This window comes from Petromyzon marinus, chromosome 49 (assembly GCF_048934315.1).
Source record: "Petromyzon marinus isolate PM22_M1 ecotype Great Lakes invasive population chromosome 49, UKy_Petmar_22M1.pri1.0, whole genome shotgun sequence".
Classification (NCBI taxonomy): Eukaryota; Metazoa; Chordata; class Hyperoartia; order Petromyzontiformes; family Petromyzontidae; genus Petromyzon; species Petromyzon marinus.
The window spans coordinates 9,529,598-9,555,921 of record NC_133715.1 but is presented as its reverse complement, the minus strand read 5'-3'; the positions used below and the strand labels follow the sequence as shown (position 1 = coordinate 9,555,921).

At 46.4% G+C, this 26,324-nt stretch overlaps 1 protein-coding gene across 8 annotated transcripts in view; it reads right to left on the bottom strand.

The window, feature by feature from the left end:
- Window positions 1-26,324, bottom strand: part of LOC116953045 (dystrophin) — a 662,108-nt gene that overhangs the window by 15,455 nt on the left and 620,329 nt on the right. For 7 of the 8 annotated variants that reach the window (XM_032972888.2, XM_032972885.2, XM_032972890.2 and 4 more), the window contains 9 exons: window positions 23,836-23,993; window positions 21,782-21,948; window positions 17,819-17,930; window positions 15,014-15,150; window positions 13,422-13,460; window positions 12,532-12,597; window positions 9,796-9,858; window positions 5,410-5,568; window positions 2,043-2,214 (listed from right to left, as the gene is read on the bottom strand). In XM_032972888.2, the coding sequence (XP_032828779.1) occupies window positions 2,043-2,214; window positions 5,410-5,568; window positions 9,796-9,858; window positions 12,532-12,597; window positions 13,422-13,460; window positions 15,014-15,150; window positions 17,819-17,930; window positions 21,782-21,948; window positions 23,836-23,993 (1,073 nt within the window). The remainder of the gene's footprint in view (window positions 1-2,042; window positions 2,215-5,409; window positions 5,569-9,795; window positions 9,859-12,531; window positions 12,598-13,421; window positions 13,461-15,013; window positions 15,151-17,818; window positions 17,931-21,781; window positions 21,949-23,835; window positions 23,994-26,324) is intronic. The other variant, XM_032972886.2, reaches the window with a different exon arrangement.

The window sequence follows — 26,324 nt, the reverse complement described above, 5'->3', positions numbered from 1 at the left end:
CCACGGGCCCTTGCAATGAAGAACAGGGGCTTACACCACCGTGGATAAATACTTGCAACTAGGTGTGGGCGGTTAATTTGTCAGGGCTGACATGTGACGCTCGGACATAAGTGACAGAGTGATGGACTTCGTTCTCTTGAACCTCGGCTTGGCAGCGTTCCTCTACCCTACTCCTCTGCTGCTCCAACCGACTAAAAGCAACTTCCCAATGTCGTCGGTCCATTTGTATCCCACTGTTTATGTCCAATTTGGAGATCCATCTCTTCTCCATAGACGATTTCCTGATTTAATTAGACCAGCTGAGATTCTGCCTTCCTGCCGCTGTAATTACATTTAGTTGTGGATTTGTATATTATTTGTACATATTTTATTATTCCCTAACCATTCTTCGTGACATATTAATGCCATGCCCAGACAGCCTCTGAAGACAAATTTCTATATTGATGCAATATTATAAACCCACATTTATTATTCCGCTATTGTAATGTGCAGGCTTGCTCACCTTAAATTAACAATAGAAGTGCCTACATATTTTCTGGTTATTCTCAACGGCAGCTCTGAGCGTTGATGCCATCTGGGAATGGTGTAGACCAACAGCACGTTTGGCTTTGACACCATCAGGCAGCGAAAGTACCTGTAGCCTCTTAATAGGTAGGAGCGTATACTGCATCACACTCATTTATCCTTGTCCCTCTACAACCTCCTACAATGTTAAAATTTATTTGAACTACGTGAATCAAGTTACATCTAATCATAGGTGACCACAAATCATAAAAATTATTTAGGGTAATTCATGTGCTATACTCTTGTCAATCCACTGCTGGATGAAAGCCTCTCCGTGCCTTTCAGCCCTGGGGGTTGTCTGACTATACTTTGCCCATGCTCTTTGTTCCGTGTTGGTGAAGGACAAGGGCTGGTTCAGGTATCGCTCGCCACTGATGTTAGCTGTGCTCATAACGCAGTGCGTAGACCAACGTGCCACTGTTCCACCCCCTCGTATACTCAACACGCCGAGCATTAGCTGCGTGCCTATTTTGTGTGAATTCACGTGCCGATTTAAGAGTTGACTTATTATCCCATCATCTCTTTTGGGTTGGTAAAATAAACACTAGTCTCTGCCAAAGAAATGTAGACAAGTGACATTTCTACTGCTGGCTTAAGGCTGACAGCAGATATGAGCCAAGCCACGTATTTTTTTTCACTTTCACTTTCTGACTGCTGCGAAAACACCACCAGTTCTCAACTAAAACGACGACATTAACGTTATGCTTCTCCGGCCGTGAGCCAGAACCAACAGCCCTGGTCACTGGAGGCCACACTTGCCACCAGTATTTAAAAGTGAGAGCTTCTATGAGGAGGAATGCTGGGAGAGTTGCCCCGGGTAGCTCAGAGGCCCGAGGTCAAAGCACTGAGAAGGGCCTGCTGATCTCCTGGGTTCAAACCCAGGCAGCTACCCACGATCCAGATTGCATTGTTAAAGCGTAGAGTTTATCACAGTGTTCTTCATTGCAAGGACCCGCGGGTGACTGGTGGCCCCTGGTGGCCTTCAGTGTGGCCCTGATGTGCAGCCCCCGACATACACAAGTGTGAAAACACTCGCCATCATCGTCGCGCTGTCAAAGCCCCAATGGTTTCACATGTGTGGGCGGCCCTCAAGCACTGTGATGTTTTATCAGCGAAAGTGGCCCCACCCTCTGAAAATATGTCAAGAACACTGGTTTATTGTCTCAGCCTGGTCACCAATAACTGCACAAATAAACTAAAATGGTCACATTGCATTTGATTGTGCACTTGACTCGGCTAATAATTTGGTTTTACTGTGATGCTACAATCTCACAGCAGAGAGTGTGAGAGAGTGCGCCCCCAACGGTGTGAATCATGCAATGCCCACTTTGCAGAATAATTTTGGAAGATGTCCAGCGACAAATTGCTCACATGGGGCAGCAACGACTCTGCAAATGGAGTCTTTGTCTTGTCGCACAACACCGAGAGCACAATTGTGAACACAGCCGGGGAAGGAGACCAACAGATTTTAATCGAACCTGCATGCGAGCTTCCAGCCGACCCTTGTGTTGCCGCAGCAGCTTGGCCTCTGCGATGAGCTCCGAGTCACGGGGGCTCTCAGGTGGCATGGTGGGAGGGGCCGGCAGCAGCGCGCCCAGGCCACCCAGCTCCTGCTTCTGCCGCAGGCGATCGTACTCCGACTGCAGGCTCCTGCGGAAGCACGGCATAGGCATTAACACGCGTCTCTGTGGAGCGGCGATTGCCGACCACAGTGGTGACGGGCCCTACCATGGTGGTGATGGCCCCTACCATGGTGGTGATGGCCCCTACCAAGGTGGTAATGGCCCTAACCATGGTGGCGATGGCTCCAACCATGGTGGTAATGGCCCCAACCATGGTGGCAATGGCCCCAACCATGGTGGCGATGGCCCCTACCACGGTGGCAATGGTCCCTACCATGGTGATGATGGTTTACCGTGATGCGAGCTTGATCACAAAGATTTCTAAACTCCTTAACTTGTTGGGCTGTGATTTGGCCAGTAGGTGGCATTACAGAAATTGGATTTATCCATCTGTGCAGAGCTTTGGGTGTTTATCCCCTCATGTCCTTAGGTTTACTCCGAGTTAATCTGGTTGTCTCCTGCTTGCCAGCAGTGAAATGATTGTAGCTGATAATAATGATGACATTGTACATAGCAAAAAGTCATTAATGGAATTGGCCAAAGTTCCAAATGTAGGATCCTCCAGAAAACGAAGGGCCTTGGAGTCTTAACGAATCTTTGTTGTCTAAATAAAGGCCATTTATATTATCACTACACCAGTTTTCTCAGTACAATGCCTCGCTCACATTCCTCATCTCAGCACCGAGTACGGTGGAAACACGTAACCCAAAGCCCTAGACGGGGGACTGGTGCGTCGCACAGCAATCACATGCATACGGCAGCCACTGCAAGGCTACGAGGTCCCTAGCAGGCGGACGCACAAACGTGTAAATAGCTGCCCTATCTGCATAAGTTCTTCCCCATGTACATTACTCAATGAGATAATGGCTAATTGTTCCATTGTCAGGCCCTCTTCAAACGCAATATCCAAGATATCATTAAACATAAAACAACCATTTAATTATTCTATGCGTATGATACATTTATAATCCACAATGTCAGTCGTATTAATCACTGATTGGCAAAAGCAAATGTAAATGTGATTAGTAACTGGTAATTTAGAAGCTGGTCATTTAAAAAAAAGGGTAATTAACCCCACGGACCTCATTACAATTTGTAGAACCATTTTTTTCCTTTGCAAAACTTCACAATGTTACTTTTTAAGCTTAACTCATACATTTTGTTTTACAATTTTGTTTGTATTACGTTAGTTTCTTGTGCTCACTATGACCACACTTATTTCTATGTTCACTGCTTTCATCTTGGACCAAATTTTATGGCTCCATTGCTTATTTATTTGCGTTTGCTAAAAAAAAAAACGCCAAACAAGGTAAATTTAAAGCAGTCGAATTGGACGAGCGGGTTCGGCCCGAACTCCCTTTGCACCCTTACCAGGCTGAGCCAGCACCAACCGGGCCGCGTGGCTCACTCTTGATGGCTCACTTTGCTAAGGGAACTACGTGCATTCAAGACGAGCCACCCGGTCACGACGGCAAAGGGTCAACGTGGAAGTGAGACGCGTGTTGCTAGTGACATCTCTGGCTTGGGGTCAACTTTAGAGAGCCGTGTTTTTTTGTTGTTGTCAGGGCCATGATTTTGTCCCAAACAAAAGTGGCGGGAAATTAAAAAAATTATTGAGTGGCAGTGGCCGAGCCCATAGAGCCCTGTGGGGTTTGCTTCAAATAGTATAGAAACTTCTTGACTGACCGACTGGCATCCGGCAATATTTTAACCTTTCTTCTGCTGAAGCCCTCATTCGTGCCTCCATCACTTTTTGCTTTCATTACTAAAACTCCTTCCACTGTGAACTGCCAAAATCCCTGATATCCAAACTTCAGTTGATTCACAACATTGATTTCTAAGCTTCCTCTCTAGTCCTGCAGAATAGGGATGCATTGTGCCAGTCCTCCATTCCCTGTAATGATTTCCCATTTGTCTGTGCATCGACTACAAGATTTCTCCTGTCGTGTCCAAATCTTTCATTGCCTTGCTCCTTCTCACACTTATAATCTAATTTCCCCATACTCCTTTTCCCACTCGACCTAGCCCAGCCAACATGGTCTTCTCTCGGCCTTCCATCAAGTCCCACAAAAATAAATGTAGGCCTTATTCTCTGCTCTTTCTATAGTCAGGAATGCCCTTTCCCCTCAGTATGAATTGAAATAAGATTCTATATCGGTCTTGAAATAATAAAAAACATATATGTTCCCACTGATATTGCCAAACGCCTGCTCTGCTCATACATATTTGCATGTTTGTCCATATATATGCTTATTCATTATGTCACCCTCTTAATGTATTGCCCTACCAAGACTGTAGAGCGGCTATAAATACCTTTCTATTTTGGCACTGTATAAAAACGAGTTGCATTGCATTATCTAAACTCAATGCATTTATGCAACTGAAACGATGCATTTAACTGCACCCAATATGAAAACCTCATTGATTTAAAAGTAATTACGTCTCTCTATTGTTAATGCTCACATTTCATTCAGTCCACCACGGCACTTGCGCACAAGATTCTGCAATCTCTTGCATGCACGGGCGTGCGTGCCTGAGTGCGTGCGTGTGTGAAGGGGGAGTGGTCGCGTAGAGAGGTTCACCTATTGCCACCCGAGTTTGATTCCTGCTTGTGGCCAATATCAGTGATGAAGGTCTGAACTGGTTCTGAACCCCTCGAGTTCGACCCAGCCTTAAGCGAGAGTGTCAACATCTCAGCGCCGGGGAGACAAAAGCCCTCTCATGCAACCATGCCAACCTTCATACGTGCTCGCCAACAGCACTTTTCCGATAGTCTGTACGGCTTTAAAATAATGTTTGACATTGTGCGTGTGCATGCACACGTGTGGGTATGCATGCATCTGTTCATGTGTATGTATCTATGCGTGACACAGCCTGAAATTAGTCCTGGTGTAGTGCACGAGCATCGCCACGAGGGAGACAAAGGCAGCCAGGTGTGGTGCTGGCCACCCACCCCCTCGTGTGCGTGCCGGCCTTCATTAGGTGCTCGCCATAAAGCACTCGCCCCAACAGTCCGTTAAGGCTTTACAGGGAATCTTTGTCTCTGCATATGCGTGAGAGCCGATGCATGTGCATGTCCGCGACAGTGCGAGTTTGCAGGTACGTGCGCGAGCATATGTGTGTGTGCGTGCATGCGTGCACGTGTGCGCGTGCATGCGTGCGTGCGCGCGAGTGCACGTGCGTGTGTGCGCGTGCGTGCGTGCGCGTGCGTGCGTGCGCGTGCCTGTTTTCGTCCTCCAAGTCCCGCAGGATGCGCTCGAGTTCGCTGCGCTCTTGGCTGTCGAGAGAAATGAGGATCTGTGCGGGGCTCTGCGGCTGGCTGCCTGGGGATTCTCCACTCAGGCTCTGACAATAGTGCTGGATCAGCAAGTGCTCGTCCTCCCTATAACCGCACACATACACAGACGCACGCACACACACACACACAAAGAAGACGCTAATCGTTGAACGCAGTGCCACGAGCATACTCGGCCCCTTGGGCACGGGCAAAACTGTGCGCCTAGGATAATAACGCCCAAACGGTGAAGGTAAAAAGGCTGTGCGAAGGGAGCCTATTAGCCCAATCCACAGTGGTGTGGGAGCCACGGGTCTCTGTAGGGGACCCTTAAGGCTAAGCAAAACGGGCTTTTACGTCTGAGCAGTTAGGGAGTCTTTGTACAATGAGAAAGAACAGGCTTTTAATGCGGCTGGATGCCCTTTTTGTGGGGGAAGAATAATTCATTGTGCCGAGACCACTCTCTCCAAGATAACTTTGGGCACAGTGATAAAGAATATCCGGCAAAGCGGCTCGCAATCGGAAGGTTGCGAGTTCAATTCCTCGTTGAGGGGGTTGACTCAGCTCATAATCCCTCTGGGGTTGATTTAAATAAGTACTACCTTGTGCGGAAGTCAGCAGGAGTTGTCCTATGGTTACAAATGGCCCCTGTCATAGGAATATGGAATTTCCATTCCCAGCTCATGGCTGTTAATGGGAGATGAGCATCACCTCAGGGCATATCTGAGCAGGAAACCACTGACTTTTTTAACACTTGTTAATGATTACATTTCCATTAATCATTTAAAATATTCTGGAAACACATTGTGTCCAGATCAAATTAAAACAGAAGAATGTAGACAAAAGCTTTCTTTTTTCAAATGAATGCCATTGGTTATTACTAACATTTATAAAGCAATTAACACTTTATCAGTACCAATTTTTTTTAATTAATTACACCATTGAACCCTGCCTGGTATAACGATTAAATTAATTCGCTCTGCATTCTGTTTCCGGGGAAATACTCGGTACACTCACGAGCTTGTGACAAATCTGTAATTTTGAGCGCTCTGACGGCAGCTTATTGCTTTTTTTTTTACAAACACGCGCACGCACGTTTGGCTGGGATCTGTGGCATTTCCCCGACAGGCGACCTTTCTCACCACGCCAAATTACGTTGAAAAAGAGGTTCCGTCAAGTGTCCATTGACCCTGACGAGGATGCTTAGTCCTGTACGAGGCCAGACTGTGCCCATGAACTGGTCTGGTTATTGCGGAAGATGTGATGAAAATGAGAACCGAACTCAAGTACGATACATATAAAAAGGCATTGTTGGTCGTACGTGCTGTTCGTGCGAGCAGAAACTTTGTCAAAGAGCCTGAGCGACATTTTCACGTGCGTGTACGCAACATCCCTTGTACGGCTGGGTAGAAGGATTGAGAGTGGATAGGACCCAAAATCAACGACGATTTGAGATCTTTGCACTCGCGGCTAAACTTGTATGAGACGCGTACAAAGGGTGTTTCGGAGTAGACAGCCCGGAGTAAGATGGATGCATGCTGTGCTAAAACTGAACAGGTGTAATCGAAATATTTATTGGTTTCATGGAGCTGCCTGCTGTCATTGCCACCAAAATCAAAACAAAATGCAATTGTTTAGGGAAGGGGTGGGGGAAGTGGTTTGCTTATCCAGTGACATTCGCGATAATTTAATAGGGATAAGGGGGATAAAGGGAAAAAAAGAATTTCAAGTGCTTCATAAATTCAGCTACATTTTGAATACATAATGTATCCACAATAAGTGAACCTGGCCAATCTTTAAGTCTGCTGGGCCAACTCACAAAAACATCGAGACACTTTGTAATGCCAAAATCAATCCGTGAGCATTTGATGTAAATGTGTTTTTTTTTACCCAAATTATTTCCACCCCCCCCCCCCTGCAAGTTACACACACAAATGCGCAATTCATGAAATGTAACATATAAAGGTGCCCAAAAAGATCTCCGAGTTCTGAAAAATCTTCCAAGTCATGCTTTATGGTATTTCAAACGATGACAAGCTACGATGGCTTGCACTTGAGAAACCATTACAATGACTGACATATATACTGTTTAAATATATGCTGCCATATTTCCTCTATACGTCCTCACAGTAAAAAAAAAATACAAAAGTTTGACTGCTACATTGGAAATGAGATTCAAAATAGTATTTTTATCATTTGACAGCCACATGTATACTGAGATACATGGAGAATGCAATGTTTGCCAGGACTGTCAAAGAGTAAAAACTTTAACTGTCCCTGCTTAGGACTGATTTCAGTCAAATTTGAACCTACGACTTAGGGTTGTCTACGAAAACATGAACACGTGATTCAATAACAGTGGCCTTAAAATGGCAAAAAAAAACACAATAATAAAACATTTTGGACAAAGGTCCTTCTTCGTAGCACGTACAAATACGACTTTTAACAGTTTGTTTGAAGATACATAATCGAGCAGGCCAGATTTTCTATGAACTATCTACACACAGTGACAATAGCACTTGTCCACAATGTTATGCCAGCCACTATATCAGTCCTGCTCAGGCAGTTTGAGGCCAAGCCTCAACTGAGCAGAGTCACAAAGGAACGGTGCTGCAGTGGTGACCTCCTCCTCTTCCTCCTCCAAAAAAATTGTACAAATGAGAGGATGCCACTCTCAAACGCAACACCACCTACTCTAGCGGATAGCTCCATAGAGAGAGAGAGAGAGGGGGGGAAGAAAAACAGCTCAAAGGGTAAGCCGCAAGGGGTTCAGGGTCCAGGGTGCAGGAAGAAATCCAAGGCAAGAGAGACCTCATTCAATATTGATGCCCACTTTAAGATGAGCGGTCTTGCTAAGCCGTCTGTCACTTTTTAGCAGGTATGCCGGTTACTTTCTTGAAATGTGGGTTTATGCAGATAGCTCCAATGTCATGAATAACTTATGAAATATTTTCGGCGGCTATCACCTGCTCGAAGGGTTTGGTTGTATTCTTCTTCTCCCAGAAAACCAATGTAAATTTGATGAAATCTCAAAAGAAATATATTCAACGTGCCACTACTCACGCGCCACAAAGCAACACACAGTGCACGTGACCAAAACTGAGGCGGGACGAAGAGCTAAGGGGAGACGCACACGGCTCTTGCCTCCTAATGGCATCCTCGTTCGAGTTGCGAACTTAGTTGCGAGTTTGTCATGAGCTGTTGCCACAATTCAAAGGGATCCTCAGCTGGTTTAAATAAGCAATACGTATCAAGTATGCATTCTGTGTGGCTGAGAGTGCATGTGTATATATTCTTATACGTGAAAACATCTCTGGCCTCTGCCGACCCTGTCCACGATAAGAAAGCAATTGAGAAATCTAGAATATCAGAAATATTACGATTTATTATTCTTGGTTATTTCGGTAAAGTCACGAAGGTAGAAAAAATAAAAGTTAATGAAATAAAAATTATATTGTATTATGTAATTTTTATTTTATTTACTTTGATTTTTTATATCTACATGACTTTACCGAAAGAACCAAGAATATGAATTCCTGCAGCCACGAAAGTTTTAAGTAAAAATTACGATTTATTCAACGTAAACATGGATTGAACTGTTTTAGAGCCGGGGCTGTCCAATTTTTTTATTAATTTAATCTTCTACTGACCATTGGTTTGATTACTGAATTCACGTAGCATCCGTTCACAGCAAACTAATTAACAAATCTCCTTCATGAATGGGACATTAAAGACAAGATGTGCGGTTGTGGCCCTGCAACCCAATACTGTGGACTGTAGAGTAAACCGCTGTCATCTGTGAACCTTAAACGCAGGAGGGGCAATAGCAAAACTACACCAACTCCTCCTTCCTGAAGACCTCTCATGGCGAGCAAACCTCAACATCGGTATCTAGCTCCTGAACATCGTGCAAGAATAATAATTGTCTATGGGCAACGTTGAGTGTGTGGGCACTGTTCATAACCAGAATCTTTATATATCCTGGAGAAATCCGATGAGCTATGAGGCTCTTTTTTTTACAGATGTCCAGCAGGGGCCGCTCAGAAAGTCACAACAACAAACAAGTACAAATAACGATGTGAGTGCCAAAGTGCATGCGCGTGTACGTTCAGTCCGTGGGCAACGTTCAGTCCGTGGGCAGCGTAGTAAAATAAAGGAGGAACAGCAAAACGACGCGGACTCTCTCTCCTGAAGCCCTCTCGTCGTGGCGACGAGACCTCGACATTGGCATTTAGCTCCTGAACATATTTCTGCCACCCATAGGGATGTTTGCGGGCGTGAGCTACAACGGCTGGTTCGTGAGCGCACTTTGTGTTGTGCACGAGAGTAACGTACAAGCTCTCATTGGGCGAGCTGTCATTCAGGAAAGATCCGTTCTTGAACTCCATCTCTGCCAACCTGAACAAAAAAAAATATTACACCGCAGCATTAGAACTGTTTACATATCAGAGAGGGTTACTGCATACATACTAACTATTTTTATGTTACCAGGTAAGGCCTACTGAACTATATAGCTCTTTTTCAGAAGCGACCTGGCCACAAATGATAGTTCAACAAAGTGGCTTATCATGTTTCCACGTGACAACAAAGTGGCTTATCATGCTTCCACATGATAAGCCACTTAATTTAACTATCATGTATAGCACTCCAATACTGTAAACGCGTGATGTTGAAGCGAAATGTGGAGGGAAAAGCTGGAGAACCCGGAGAAAAATCCACGCGACCACAGGGAGAGAGAGAACATGCAAACTCCAAATATATTCGGCATCAGTGTCGGGATTGAACCCACAACCTCCTGTAAAGCAGACGAGGCAATTACCATCTCGCCACCACGGGCGCCCGGTGTACTACATGCATTCACACACAGCAGAGTTTACTTATAAGATAGTAATAATTGTAAGTAGTGGGATAAAAATCGACAATGTGAACTGCGATTGCCTTTGCGCACAATTCTCTTGGGTTTTGTTGCATCAGTGGTGGTAAAGTGGTGGTAAATAATTAAATGAGAACACACGTTTTATTTCTAATTAATCTCATTGAATATAGATATGGCCTCATTACACTGTTCACGATTCATATTTATTATGAGGATTACATATTCGTTTAAAATTACGTTCCTTCGTTTAATCACTTGTTTCCCTTTGATTTTGTGCTGTTATTTGGAGCCCTGTTAAAAAGAGAATACACGTGAACGCACGCGCGGCCATTTCAATTTTAAACCGTTCAATATTTAACAACAAAGTGCTTTTTATCTTGACTTAAAGCTTTCGTGACCGCTTGTGTTGCGATGGAAACGTCGTCGTTTCTTGTTATTTTCTTTGAACCTATCTACGCGACTTTACCGAGAGACTCAAAGAATATAAAGTGCTTTTTAACAGACCTACTACTATATGATTCCCTGTATTTACAAGTGGCCCTAAACACAAAGCACGGCCCAGATTATTGCAAATGCTCATCAATTATAGAAAAACAACTGCCTCTCTTTCAATTTTAAAAGGCTTTTATTTTGTATGCTGTTTTATTGCCAAAGTGCCACCGCATATGTATATATTTCTCAAATAAAGCTCGCAACCCACTGGTTTTGTTGCCTGTACGAGAGTTAAAAAAATAAAATCGTTGACCTCATGGCTTAAAACACAATAGAGTGTACTTCCCGTGAATGTGGTTTATAGAGGACACGCAAAAGACTACTTTGCAGAACTCAAATCGATTGGCCAATTTTAACTCGGCCACCTTGTGTGCACGCGTGTGAACGTGCAAGATCAAATCGTGTCATGTGACGCGCTTTACGGAAACCTCAAAAACACATCCGTCAAAACTCAAACACCATATATGTGTACAAGGCATCCGTGAAAGAATAATCAATTATTTAAGAATTACATGCTGCGTTTTGAACTGTGTGGCTGAAATATTTGGCAACATATTCCCCATATACTTACATTTTTTAAAACCAAAAAAACTTGAGTGATCTTCATCAAAGACAGCGATCCCCTTTTCGCCTTAACTGTTGGGGCAAGTGCTGTTAGCGAGCACCTATGAAGGCGGGCATGGCGCATGAGGGAGTGGGTGGCCAACCCCACACCTGACCACCTTTCTCTCGCTGGTGGCAAAGTGTAGACATCACACCAGGTATTTATTTGAGGCTAAGTCAACCTAGGGGAGGCCCAGGACAGGTTCAGATACTCGCCACTCGTGTTGGTTACGAGCGGGAATCGTCCGTGGGTTTGTCGGGATTGTAGTGCGCTCACTGCTACTCGATTAGCACAGTTGGCTACGTACGGTTCGAAATAAGTTCAACATACATACTATGAGTATTCTATCGCTCCCCACGACGATCTTCAACAGCAGCACGTAACAGAAATAATTCGAGGAAACACGTCCCCGATGTTGGCGACCGCCGGGGATTCTCTCAAATTTCGATGCAACGCGAGTCGCCCATCCCGTGGAGGTTAAGAGGGACACCAGACTCGTGAGATCAAATTCTTACGTGACCCAAATGTGTTCTCACGCAGTTTTATCAATCAAGCTGCAACTGCGGTCTAATTATAATTCTCTAATCATGAATGATACCTTGGTAGACATCGTTATTTATTTTATGAATGTCCGTTTTTATACGTAGATATTTTGGTTCGTTCAGTCGTAATGCTCATAGACTTTGAAGGTCACAGATATTTACATCGAAGGAGGTAATCAACGTAATGCCAAGTCGTAATTACGATAGACGCATAACATTTTTGGTTCACGCAAGTATTTGGACAGGCAAACGACATATATGCTTTACGTTCACAGGTGCGGTGGCAGGAGTATTACATCAGTTACCGGGGTAATTGCTATTTATATCGGAAACACACCAGGGAAAAAGGCGAATTAATGCAGCAATAACTCAAGTAATTGCTATTTATATCAGGAATACACCAGGGAGAATGGGGGTACTAATGGAACGGCTGCGGTAAAGATGCACGTGCATGTTGGTCGTGTCCCTCACATTACACGGTGCCCCCTACCACTGTGCCCTGCTTATCTAATCAATCTGACGTGCCGTCTGTGTAAACCAGGGGACCAGGCACTCACCTGCTGGCCAGGTGCTCGATGCGGGCATGGGTGTCTTCGTTCGAGAGCTGCGGAGATGGAGACGGCCTGGTGGGAGAAGGAGACAAGGTACGGAGAAGGGGGGGGGCGGCGGTGGTGGGAGGGGAGTAGATCCCCGCGCGTTGAAATCGGCCTCGAGCGAAGCACACAAACGTGCGCGCGATAAAAACAGAGGCGAGGCGTCGTCTCGGAACGGGGGGCCCTCCCCCCCCCCACCCCCCCCCCCCCGCCCACAACCTTGGGCAGTTGAAGCTCCGTCATCGTTACAAGCTCTAAAGCTGCGCAAAGGTTTACACGGTCGCCCGCACGGCTCCACGTTTGGCACAGGAGTCGTCACCCAGTCCAGGTTTTACACCGCGCTGGCCCCGCCCAATCAGGTACGCCACGGGCGGTTCCGTGTCATGCTCACGCTGAGGATCCCCCTTTGTTTTCTCTTCTTCTAAAACAGAACCCGTGCGTTAAAACAAGTTAAATTGCGTGAGCGCAACATAAATCCCGGACCGGATAATCGATGCCCGGCTCGATGGAGCCTTGGTGACGACTGCGATGGCGGTAGTTGGAAGCATGCGACACAAGTAATAATAATGTCCCCAACGCGAAACCTGCTGGAAATGGCCCACCCGTGTTAAAGTGGTTAAAAACAAACAACAACAAAAAAGACACGGTAAAATTTAGATGTGGGGTGTACGAGGTGTTAGGGAAACAGAAAACGGAATGAAGCAGTAAAGCAAAGAGGGCATCGGTAGTGACATGACGACGCGGCAAAATCCTTGCACCGTTCGGCGGCGTTTATGGGGAAGAGTTAAAGAGTTAGCGGCGTTGCAGAGCGCGGAGGAGACACGACCACGCCAACACCACACCCGCGTACTCACGCAAGCGCAACGGGCACCAAACGGATGACAGTGACTGGACTGAAAAATAAAACGTCAGGGTGAAAGGAGAGGACAGAAGAGGGGTAAAAATTAAAACTTAGAGAGAGACGGGAAGCGGTCAGGAAAACAGACAGGTGTTGTGTGGCAAAATGGATGCGTATTTTTTGCGTTATGCGTAATGCGCCTCAATGCATGGGTGCACATTTCGTGTACAGCATATGGCATTACCACTATTCGCATTATTTAAATTAGTCCCACGAGAAGGTGTTTTATATTTTTGAAGGGATGTCTCTATATCTGTATTCACGTAACCCAGCAGCACCTCATCACTCCGGAGCTCAAGGTGCTAACTCCTATTGTCACAGCTCACCGTGGCCAATCCACAGCCCAGGCTTTAAGCAAACAGACCAATTAAATAGAGCTCGTGTCTTTCAGCTCACCTTCACCTGACATATGCCTCCACTCACAATTCATCCACCAAGCCATATTTTTCCCCGTGCCCTCTTCCACCTACAGGTCAGAAGATTCTTCAGACGCGGAAAGGTACCCGCCCCCCTGTGCGTTGTGCTGATAATTAAGCTTAGGCAATAACAATCTGTAGTAATCCAACACATAAAAAAATAACTCCGATTATTTACCTAGAAAAAAAGCCTCGTTGTCTCAAGATTCTTTTTTCATAGTGGGGCCTTGAATTTTGGACCTATTGCCAATTCCATTGGGAAAATTCCATTGTGGGAATAAACCAGTGTACCCAGATTAAAAAAAAAAAACCTACACATGAGAGGGGGCGACACTCGGCACTACCATCTCCTGGCCCCCTCCTAGCCCCACGCTCGTAGCACGTGGCAAGCCCCGTTGTGTGGTCTCACAAACGGGTGCTAACCAGGCTCCGGACCTGCTAAGCTTGCGAGCTCCGATAAGATGGGCGGCGCGCAAGGTGATGCGGTTGTAGGATACTTCATTCGCAAAGGTGTTCCTTGGGCCCGAGCCGTAGAAGTTGAAGCCAACGGTACAAACAAAAATTCAGCTTTTCCATACTCTTGAGTTGCTCTTTCCGTAGCCTTTCAATGAACTAATTTGTGGCATTAGTTTGACGGAAAAAAATTCCCGATGTAACGTGACTAAAATGTGACATTATGGTGGCATGATGATGTGTGTGGTAATACTGTATGTATGAGCCACTAAATATGACATCCCTAGAGAATGACCTGACAAATTGTATACCACATGCTCAACGATAAGTCCATTAAAAATGCGATAATTGGAAATTTAAATTAATTAAGCAATTTGCGACCGAACGAATTATATCACATTAACATCTCGATACATTTCAATGCTCCGTCTGCTGTATCACACGGCAGACACAAACAAACCAAAAAAAAATCGAGAAGGAAAAAATATCACTTCCAGGAGGGATTTCACAAGTAGGAACTGATTACTTTGAATTGCCTCTAGGTAAAGTGTGAATTTCAAGTATAGTTGGGTTTGACAGCCATACAAAGTGGATGGTAGAGGGCTAAAGATAAGGTCACATTGGGGGGGAAAAGCTGTTTAACGAAGTGCAGGAGACAAGAGGCGCATGCGGGGCTCACGTTTCAAGGTCGTCTCCCTCCAACACCGTCTGCACGGGCAGGTACCCTATCCGTGGGTGCTTCTCAAAATACTTCTTGGACTTGAACTTGTTTTTCAGCACCTTAGCAAAGTCCCGAATGTCCTCGCCGGAGGTGGTCTGCGGGGGGGGGGGGGGGATATAAAAAATAAGCGAGCGAGAGTGAGGGGAGGATTGTTGCGCGAAGCCCTTGAGAGAGTTTCGGTTTTTTTCGATGTGAATGTCTCGCGAGAGATGCGGATGAGGGCAGAGGGCGTAATCACGATGCACCGATTTTCATTGACCAACGACGTTCGATTTGCGGACGTTGCACGTGACGGGTTTACGCGATTCCCCTCCGCCCCCATCATTTCCGTCACATTCCCCACGCTCCTCTGCTAGAATCGTGACTGCTTGAATTGTGAAGGGGGGGAGAAATCATTACATCCATGGTAATTTTTTTAAATATTCCTGAAGTTTGATCCTGATTGTACTTTTGGTGTCATATCACAAAGAGACAAAGAATCGATTCGGAAACTCTCGCAGACCAGCTGCACCCCACCGCCCTCCCCGCAACACCCCCACCCCCTCCCTTCCCTGTCCGTGGAAGGAGGTATCACAGAACTACTTGTGAAATCTCTTTGAGAAACCCCTCATGCACACGAGAGAGAGAGAGCAGCACTTTCCCGCGTGCTCTGTTACTCGGGATAATGTTCGTCGCAGGACAATAAAACTTATATTTTTAATTCTCACAGCTGGAAATTTAGACAAATTATATGCAATACCGAATTTCACATGATGAATATCTGCGCAGTCATTGGTGACCAGGCTGAGACCACCCGTTTCGCTGCACTTGAGTTAATACACCCCTCATTAGTGAGATATCGTTATTCAAGCAACGGAGACACCAAATAAGATGCACACATTTTATCTTTAACTATTCACACTGTCAACACTCAGCATTGCAGCACAACGATACATCATTAGCCTCACTGCTGGGGCCAGTGGTGCCATGGTATGTTTATGTTCTGAATATATATATTCACAATAATAAACCCCTACATTCTGGATCCTTATTGAAGCCTGATGAAATCATGAGAGAAAGTGCTTCTGGACACTACGGAACCAGAGAACCACGGTCTAGGACTTCTGTAGCGTCCCTGAAGCACAACTCACCACGTATCTATCACCGCGTCTGCATTCATTTCCACATGATTAAATCGTGTTTTTCGGAAATAAATTAATCAAGTTTACACAAAGCATAGAATAGCCATACTTAAGCGTGGAAAGTCTGTGGCTTTTTCGAGCACACAAAAAATGCAGCTTTGTATACCATTGCAAATAGCCTACTACTGAATTAAGCAAGCTTTACGTAACAATACACTTGCAAAATACCTGTTTTTATGTTTTAGATATGCTCATAAAGCAAGGAACATTTCAGAGAGAGCATGAAGTACATTCTTAATATCGGTAAATTGAGACGAGATATAAAAAGAAATACACTTCCTCTCATATCAGCAGGCTAATTTATTTTATCTAGCCCTCGATTGTTGGGAGTTCTGATTGAATGTCAACTTCAGCTGGCGTATCTAAAAGGCAGGGAAGATTATGAGGAAAAATAAAAGCAATTTTAAGTGCATTTTAGGAAACCAATTACATCTAAAGTAAGGTGTAAAGTACATGCTCGTAATTTAATCTCTCTTTCAAAGAAACATTCAATCACCTTGCGAGTGTGCACACAGTAGTTGTCTGCAACAAGAGAACATATGACATCCAAATGCTATTTGGATACAAAGCTCCGTGATAATTTCGCGCAATATGTAGCAGCTTCATTTTATTGGCCCCTATTTGTGCAAAGCATAATCGAGGGTAATTTAAATGGAGCCGATTTAATATCGAACCAAGTCTGGGAGTGAAACGCCCCACGGCTTTGCTCTCCCGTCACACACAAGCCATCATTACTGGCGGCAATAACAAAGCAGATCATAGCTGCGAGTTCGAACCGAAATCACAGGGCTGAGCACCCTACAATTCCTTGCTACCTGCACTCACAAAGGAACTCTTGTAATCAGGAGCGTCACCGACCAGCCACCGATTCTGCACATTTGAAACACCGTATTTTCTCTGGACCATGCTCTCTAAAGTAAGATGCAACCAACATTTGTGCCCGGGTGTCAATAAAGTTGTACAAGATTTGGTGACCACACTCACACCAACTGGATAATTTCACATTCAACGCATTTTGCAAACGGTGAGAAACGCTGTCACAACCAGAGAATGCATGCAGGCTGGAAACGCATAGCTGGCTAAATACTAATATGGCAAGAGGATTAGCTCTTTTGAGCTGGTGGTCTGGACAAGGCTGAGAACATTGTGCACGCAATGTAGTGACCACATGACATGCGCTTCTGCGGCCGTCCGGAACGCTCTTCCATCCGATATTAGGAAGCCAGAGGAGCTATGCACTTTTAAATCTAGATTGAAAAGTAATTTCTTTACAACTGATTTGTTTGTGTTTAGTTTGTTGTTGTTCGCCCGTATCTTCGATTAGCACAGTTGGCTACGTACAGTGCGGAAGTTCAACATACATACATACATGCAAGGCATGATGAGAATTGTGCCTTCCTGCTGTATTTGAGTGAACCTTTGTGTCTCAATCTTTCTACCAACCACATTACAAAATTACACCCCGAACTTTAGTATATCCCAACGAAGAGTGAAAAAACAAAGGTGAAAAAGAACACGTGCATCGCGATCGAGAGAATGTGCATCCGCAAGCGATCGAGCCGAGCGGGCTGTGCGAACTGACCGGCGTGCAATATTCCACCATCGGGTAGCTGAGCTTGTGGCCCTTGGCTGTCCGGCCGGAGAAGAAGCAGCTTTGGCACACGTCATAATTGAAATGCTTCAGGCTCCGGTACCTGCCGTGCAGGAAAAAGAAATCCACATCGCGCGCGGTGATACACGGCTTGTGCGCCAGCGTATGCGCACTGCCACCTCTGACTGACAGTGGGTGTTCAGGCTTAATATATTAAATAGAGTAAGAGCCCCCCCCCCCCCCCGTGTGACCTTGGTGAGTGTACACAGTTTGATTCCAATAAAATTTAAATCGTTGAAGAGACAAAAAGCAAACCCCATTCTCTAAATGTTTAATTTTTATACTCCAAAGAGGATGGTAATTTAAGTGCAGCATCAATAAAAAAAAACGTCATGCGGTAGGCAGATGGGTCAGTGGTTTCTTTTTTTTCCTAACGAGCCCACAGCCGGACAAACTGACCCATCACATCTGGTTTTCTGCCGCCACGTTTAGGGAACTGTGCAATGGCCAAATGCTGCCTCGCGCAACAGACAAAAGTGTCCCGTATAGCCTCAACAGAAGTTTGGGGCGGCAAGTGCTGTTTGCGAGCACCCACGAAGGCCGGCACGGCGCACGACGGGGTGGGTGGCCAGCACCACGCCCGGCCGCCTTTGTCTCCCATGTGGCGATGCTTTCACACACCGCACCATGTGCTCATTTGAGGCTTGAGTGGACCTAGGCGATGTGCAGGACCGGTTCAGGTAATCCTCACTGGTGTTGGCCGTGAGTGGGAATTGACCTCGGGTCGCCGGGTTCGTAGCGCAGCGCGCACGCCGCTACACTCCCGCGGCCCATGCTGCCTTGTACAAACACACACTAACTCAGATCCTGTCACGTACGATAATATCCATAAAATTGTATTATAACTGAAAATACCTAAAAAAATATCGGCAAAATCATAATAAATGGGACATTTTTATTGGCATGCGGCCCTTGTCAGTAAGATGCCGTGGGTAATTTTGTCTTGAAAGATTCAAATTTCAGCACAAATAACAAACTTAATTTTGATCGTTTCGGAAACTTTGCTGCATCAGCGCATAATGAAATTTTTTTTATAATGCAATCTGGTTGCTGTGGTGCTTCAAGTGATCGCACGAAAAGGCGGTGATTGACATCCGCTTCAAGAAATGAATGCGCAGTGCTCCGTTCGAGTTGTTCTCATTCGTATCTGCACCCCCCCCCCAAATGCCTGTCTCTATCCCAGTCTCCCCTGCCTCACACCTCCCGAACCTTCCAGCCTTCCCTCCTTCAATGTTTTCCTTCCCTCCACTGCCCTCGGAGGTTTCTGCATGATGGTGCCTGCCACAGCACCGGGCAGAACACCGTCGACCGAGAAGACTCATATACGCGGTACCGCTGCCGACACACCTCGCCGGCATCGGGACTCTGCCCACGCGCTTGCTGATCCCGCCCACACTGGACGTCCGTGAAAAAGAGCTTCCTAGCTCATCGGATTCCTCCAGTCTAAATAAAGACTCCGATTCCGAATATTGCCCTAACCAATCTTGTCCTCTTTTCCATTGCTCTCTTTCACTATTTTTAGCTTCTCCTGCGGAAAGAATTAACTGCTATTCGTAAAAAAAACTTTATATATGTAACTGTCATCATCATTGTCAGCCATCGTCCATCCACTGCTGGATGAAGGCCTCTCTAAGCCGTCACCACATATCTCACGGTCTGGCGATACAACAATCCCATCATCGACCTATCATTCACGGCTAAATTCATCGCGAGCACAATCTCCAATCAGGTGCGCTCCCTCTCTTGAGCTGCAACTCCGGTCATCCTCGCAGCAGCGACTTTTGGCTCGCCATCGAACAAAGATGGCCATTGCAACGCGCGCTTTTAGATGCGCTTCGGCAGCCGTCTGGAACGCCCTTCCTTCCGTTTGCCCACTGACAAATAAATGATCAGTCTATAATTTTAATGGTAGGTTTATTTGAACAGTGAGAGACAGAATAACAACAAAAAAATCCAGAAAAACGCATTTCAAAATTTGTATAAATTGATTTGCATTTTAATGAGGGAAATAAGTATTTGACCCCTCTGCAAAATATGACTTAGTACTTGGTGGCAAAACCCTTGTTGGCAATCACAGAGGTCAGACGTTTCTTGTAGTTGGCCACCAGGTTTGCACACATCTCAGGAGGGATTTTGTCCCACTCCTCTTTGCAGATCTTCTCCAAGTTATTAAGGTTTCGAGGCTGGTGTTTGGCAACTCGAACCTTCAGCTCCCTCCACAGATTTTCTATGGGATTAAGGTCCAGAGACTGGCTAGGCCACTACAGGACCTTAATGTGCTTCTTCTTGAGCCACTCCTTTGTTGCCTTGGCCGTGTGTTTTGGGTAATTGTCATGTGGGAATACCCATCCACGACCCATTTTCAATGCCCTGGCTGAGGGAAGGAGGTTCTCACCCAAGATTTGATGGTACATGGCCCCGCCCATCGTCCCTTTGATGCGGTGAAGTTGTCCTGTCCCCTTAGCAGAAAAACACCCCCAAAGCATAATGTTTCCACCTCCATGTTTGACGGTGGGAATGGTGTTCTCGGGGTCATAGGCAGCATTCCTCCTCCTCCAAACACGGCGAGTTGAGTTGATGCCAAAGAGCTCCATTTTGGTCTCATCTGACCACAACACTTTTACCCAATTGTCCTCTGAATCATTTAGATGTTCATTGGCAAACTTCAGACGGGCATGTATATGTGCTTTCTTGAGCAGGGGGACCTTGCGGGCGCTGCAGGATTTCAGTCCTTCACGGCGTAGTGTGCTACCAATTGTTTTCTTGGTGACTATGGTCCCAGGTCCCTTGAGATCATTGACAAGATCCTCCCGTGTAGTTCTGGGCTGATTCCTCACCGTTCTCATGATCATTGCAACTCCACGAGATGAGATCTTGCATGGAGCCCCAGTCCGAGGGAGATTCACCGTTCTTTTGTGTTTCTTCCATTTGCGAATAATCGCACCAACTGTTGTCACCTTCTCACCAAGCTGCTTGGCAATGGTCTTGTAGCCCATTCCAGCCTTGTGTAGGTCTGACATCCTTGGAGAGCTCTTTGGTCTTGGCCATAGTGGAGAGTTTGGAATCTGATTGATTGATTTCTTGTGGACAGGTGTCTTTTGTACAGGTAACAAGCTGAGATTAGGAGCACTCCCTTTTAGAGTGTGCTCCTGATCTCAGCTCGTTACCTGTATAAAAGACACCTGGGAGCCAGAAATCTTTCTGATTGAGAGGGGGTCAAATACTTATTTCCCTCATTAAAATGCAAATCAATTTATAACATTTTTGACATGAGTTTTTCTGGATTTTGTTGTTATTCTGTCTCTCACTGTTCAAATAAACCTACCATTAAAATGACACCCTGATCATTTCTTTCTCAGTGGGCAAACGTACAAAATCAGAAGGGGATCAAATACTTTTTTCCCCTCACTGTAGCTTTCTGTTTCTTATTTTATCCCTCAACGACACTAGCGCGGTTGGCTACGGATTGTGCATTAAAAGTTCAACATGTATAAATATCTTCCCATTAGCCTCGACCACAGGTCTAGCGACGTGTCCTTCCCAAGCCAACGCACTTTTCTTCACGTGGTAATGTTAAACAAACTTTACACGCACGTTAAACGCTAAACATAATCTGCTTTGCTTCTCGCGCGCATTCTGCTCGAGCTCTCACCAGAAATGTCTAAGAGCAAAAACCGCCACGAGGACCGAGGCATGAGAAGCAGAGAAAGAAAGTTTATTGAGGTGGCCTCAAGGCATGAGTGGGGGGGGGGGGGGGTTAACATGAGGGAAGCTTAGAGGGATAGACGTGAAGCATGCAGGGGATGGGAATAGGCAGCGCTGCCAGAGAAGGCGTTTCCAGAAGTTCAGGGGGGGTGGTGGGTGATGGGTGGTGGTGGGCACCCACTGATTTACCGGAAGCCAACGATGGGACACTCCTTGCAGATGTTGCACTTGGCCTGGTGCTTGGCGGTCTCCGAGGCGGCCACCCGATGCAGTACGGGTAGCCACACCATGGACTGTGGCTCCATCCGCATCCACTCCAGGAACATGGTCGCCTCGATCTCGGGCCGCCCGTTAGCCTGTCATGGGACCCAGGCGGGGGGACACAGGCGGCGCCGCGCGCTCGTCACGACGCTCGTCACAACGCTCGTCACGACGCTCGTCACGACGCTCGTCACGACGCTCGTCACGACGCTCGTCACGACGCTCGTCACGACGCTCGTCACAACGCTCGTCACGACGCTCGTCACGACGCTCGTCACGACGCTCGGCACAACGACGACGCTTTAGATGTGCCGGAGCACAGCCTGCAGCCAGGTTTAATTCGGTGCGGGCGGCAAGAGATTTAGACGCCTGCCGCACCGCAGACTAAGCTCGGGCTTAGCCCGCGATGAAAACCTCACGTTCTGCACAGAGTGGCACGCATACAAGCAGCGGCCGAAATCCTCGGAGAGAATGGCATATTAAGCGTGCACATGCGCGCACCGCACGCGCATTATCTTCCGTCTCGAAAACGGCAATCCCTGCCACCGGAGCGCGGATTAGCAGAGACAGAAAAGTTATTTGAAGATATCTCTCCGGCGGGTTTGTGAGTTGTGCCGCGGCTACTGTTCGGTACGATGTCCGCTGCTATGCGTCACCACGCCAGGTTGTTTCGCAAGACGTCCGACGTTTCATTCCAGGTTGTGGGGAGCTTCGCGGAGGGGAGCTTCGCAGACGACAGAAACACAGAAACACGTAGTGCAGCCCGATAACGCAACATCAGAAAGCGGTATGGCACAACGGAGGGAATCTACACAACGCTTAGTTGGGCCGATTCGTTCAGTTCCACACTTTGTTCTCGCAGGCTGTTGGGGCAGACGGTGCGTAAGGCAGTGTAAATGAACGGTGTTTAATAACATAGCAAGTTTGGCATGATGTCCGATGGTTTGTCCCATGTGTTAGGTTGTTCCGCAAGAGAATGTGTCGGCAGTGGTGTTGGGAGGACCGGCAGAAAAACACCACACCACACCTCAAGCATTATTAACAAGGACATTCTTATCAGCTGAAGAAACTTAACTGCACATGAACAACGATTATACGTGTATAACCACTATCTCTCCTTCCACAGTTACCAAAGCGGCAAAAAAATAGGTTTACATTTCACGTGAGAATCCATTTCAATTGAAAGCAACACACATTCAGAGACAACATTAACTTTGCGTTGCGGTACTTTCTGCACCGAGTGATATTCCAATTATACTCTCGGCATCGTGTCTATTAAACATATTCATTTTCAAATGGAACTCTCACAGCACGCAGTGCACCACGTCGTATGAGAAAACAAGATATCACATAACTACTTATGGGGTCCCTGTAACAGGAATATTATCCTCAGTAGGGGACAAACATGTTTTTATTCGAGCTGCGAGATTTTTCATCCTCATGGCAATAACAAATATATTTTAATCCTCAGTTTCGGAATACGTTAATTTGAGCGACTATTCAAGTTTTGAAATGGCGGCGTTACTCCGCAGCAGATGTGTTATGAAGAAGGACCATTGCCTGAAACATCACAGATTAAAAATAAGGCAGTGTTGTTGCTGAGTGTTTTTGTTGATAGTAGGTTTTTCCCCTTTTTTCTGGCAACAAAACAGGTGTTAAGTCGGTTAAGATGTTAAAACACCAAACTGAAACCTTTAACAAGGAATCATGTCTGCATTAAACCACAATGTTTGTGGTCAGAATGCAAACATAAAACACACTCTGATAATATATGCATTGTCCTTGAAACTGATTGGTCCACACCAGAGACAGCTTTCTTTTGAGCCTCGTCTCAAACGGTGTCAGACCCTGAAATTTCGAGAAGCTGGTTTTTAGTCACAGGCGGATTTCCTAACCTGGACTTGAACTCAGCGCTTGGGCATGGCTTTTGGTCTCAACCACCTTCAGTGTCAACCGCCGGTTGTGGGAGCGTGCGGACTCACGAACTGGAAGCAGCTGCGCACGCTGGGCTCAATGTTGCTGCCCCCGAACGAGGCGACCTCGCCGAGCTGCCGCGGGATCTGCACGGCGTCGTGCAGCATGAGGCCCAGGCGCCGCTGGTCACAGAGGCCCGACACGCTCGCCACCTGCTTGAACAGGACTGCAGGCCCCGCGGTCGCACGGCGGGAGGGATTGCGCAGGGTGGGCATCGGAGGAGGAGGAATGTTAGCGAGGTGTAAGGGTTTGTACACAAAGATAAAGATCCCCCCCCTCCCCCCGTATAGCCTTAACAGACTGTTGGGGAAAGTGCCGTTTGCGAGCACCTATGACGGCCGGCATGGCACACGAGGGGGTGAGTCCGAGTACGGTAAATTGCGGGCATATTTGGGTATAGAGGTGAAAAGCCTGTTATCGCGAACAGTACTGGGGAGATCTTTAAAATCTGCCAAAACAACACGTTGCATGTCGCCTTTCCAAATAAGCATATGCTAATTCGACGAGGCTTCCACAGCACTTAAAACTGTGGTGGGTGAAAAAAAAAGTTACTTGAAAAACAAATCTCTGGACCACACAGCTGTCCCAGAAGTGCAGCCCTATCCAGTGATGCGTAATGTATTCATGCAGAAATACTACCAGTTTTAATTGGTATGTTCCCAGTGCAGTAGTTGCAAAAAATCGCCTTAATAAACAAATGAAAATGTGTTAGCAAGGGGCATTGTGGGCCAAATGCATTAAGTCTTGTCATGGCAAACACACTGCCTATGTGTACTTAGCCTACTAATTAAATTCATTAAGGTGAATTATTAATGTTCGTTGTTGCCTTTTCAATTTACACCATAATCAGCTTTCTTATTTAATAATCGGCTCTCGATTCAACTTAGTTGCTACATTTTATTGCACGACCCATTACAATAAATGTTGATGAAACGCGATTAGCGTTTTTCGTGGTGAACACACCACGGTTCAGAACCAAGAGAGCATTAAGACCATTTGGCACATTTATTTACAGACTCCAGATTTCCTGCTGCTTACGAGCATTAATAGGAATTAATGCAAATGCGCGCGTAATTATATATGCGGTTGCACACACACATTATCTAGATGGTCGAGGAAACGGACGATATATTTTTTTTAATGAAGGGGTCGCGGAGTGTCCCATTGACCCCGACAGCTGCTGAGAATGCCTCCGTTAGACAATTCGAAAAGAAGGGTTTTGTGGTTTTTTTCTCTCTCTCCGTGAATGCTTCGCGTTAAATAGCGAGGACCGTGTTTCGCATGATGAGCTCTCCGAGAGATCAAAAGAGACTCCACTTAGCGTAATAATTCAGAGGGAAGGACTTCCAGCCGAGTGGCCGCATCTCTAGAATGGCAAAGACGAGACTCCCCAAGGTCAGATTAGGCGGAAGAAGCGGTGCAGGCGGGAAGGGAAAGCCAAGCCAGACCCAGATAAATACGATTTTATTAAAAGTGCAATGGAAAGAACTAAGTCCCCGTCGCTCAGCGTGACCTTGAGAGAGAATATTCAAATTAATGGCCAATCGCGTGATACCGATGGCAGTGCAACGGTTGATCCTCCAGGGTTGCAGCAACGTCAAAATACGAGGCGCACGTTGGGAAAAAAAAGATGGGAAGCATTGTCGTACGTTGGCGTTCATCTTCCTGCATTTAATGATTTATGTTAACTCGGAATGCTGGTGTGTGTGTGTGCGCATTTAAATGTGGGGAGCCGTGGTGTAGTGGTTAGCGCGACGCTGCGCTACGAACTTGGTGAACCGAGTTCGAGTACCGCTCACGGCCCACACCGGTGACGATTATCTGAACCGGTCCTGGGCCTCCCCTAGGTTGACTCAGCCTCAAATGAGTACCCGGTGCGATGTGTAAACATCGCCACTCGGGAAACAAAGGCGGCCGGGCGTAGCGTTGGCCACCCACCCCCTCATGTGCTGTGCCGGCCTTTATAGGTGCTCGTTAACAGCACTTGCCCCTACAGTCTGTTAAGGCTGTACGGGGGATCTGTTTCTTTGTGCATTCAAAGACATGGCATGTAATCAGACGATCCTGTTCTCCTCTGCCTATGACCATCTCCTAACGGCAATGGGATTTCAATTGCACCTTACGTGAAAAATAAATATAAATACCTCCCCTTTCCGTCCCGGTGATATGCACGCTGCACTTTTATGTACGGCATCCATGAGATGCAGGCTGCATTTCAGGTGAAAAGCCAAAGGTGCAGCCCTCCAATTACTTGCGCACTCCACCGCTGGTGGCAATGGTCTCCAGGAGGGGGACAGCCCGATCTAGATGGCGTTTGGCTTCATCTTCCACGTTGGCCAGACGTCTTAGAAGAGGTGGACGTACCGACACTTCACCCCACCACGCGTGATCTGTAAAATCGACTAATTGTGGTTGTGCCCATTTATGCCGCTGAGTGGATTAAAGAACCGTCACCATTGCTGCAACTACCCCACCGGGAGATACAATTGAACCCACG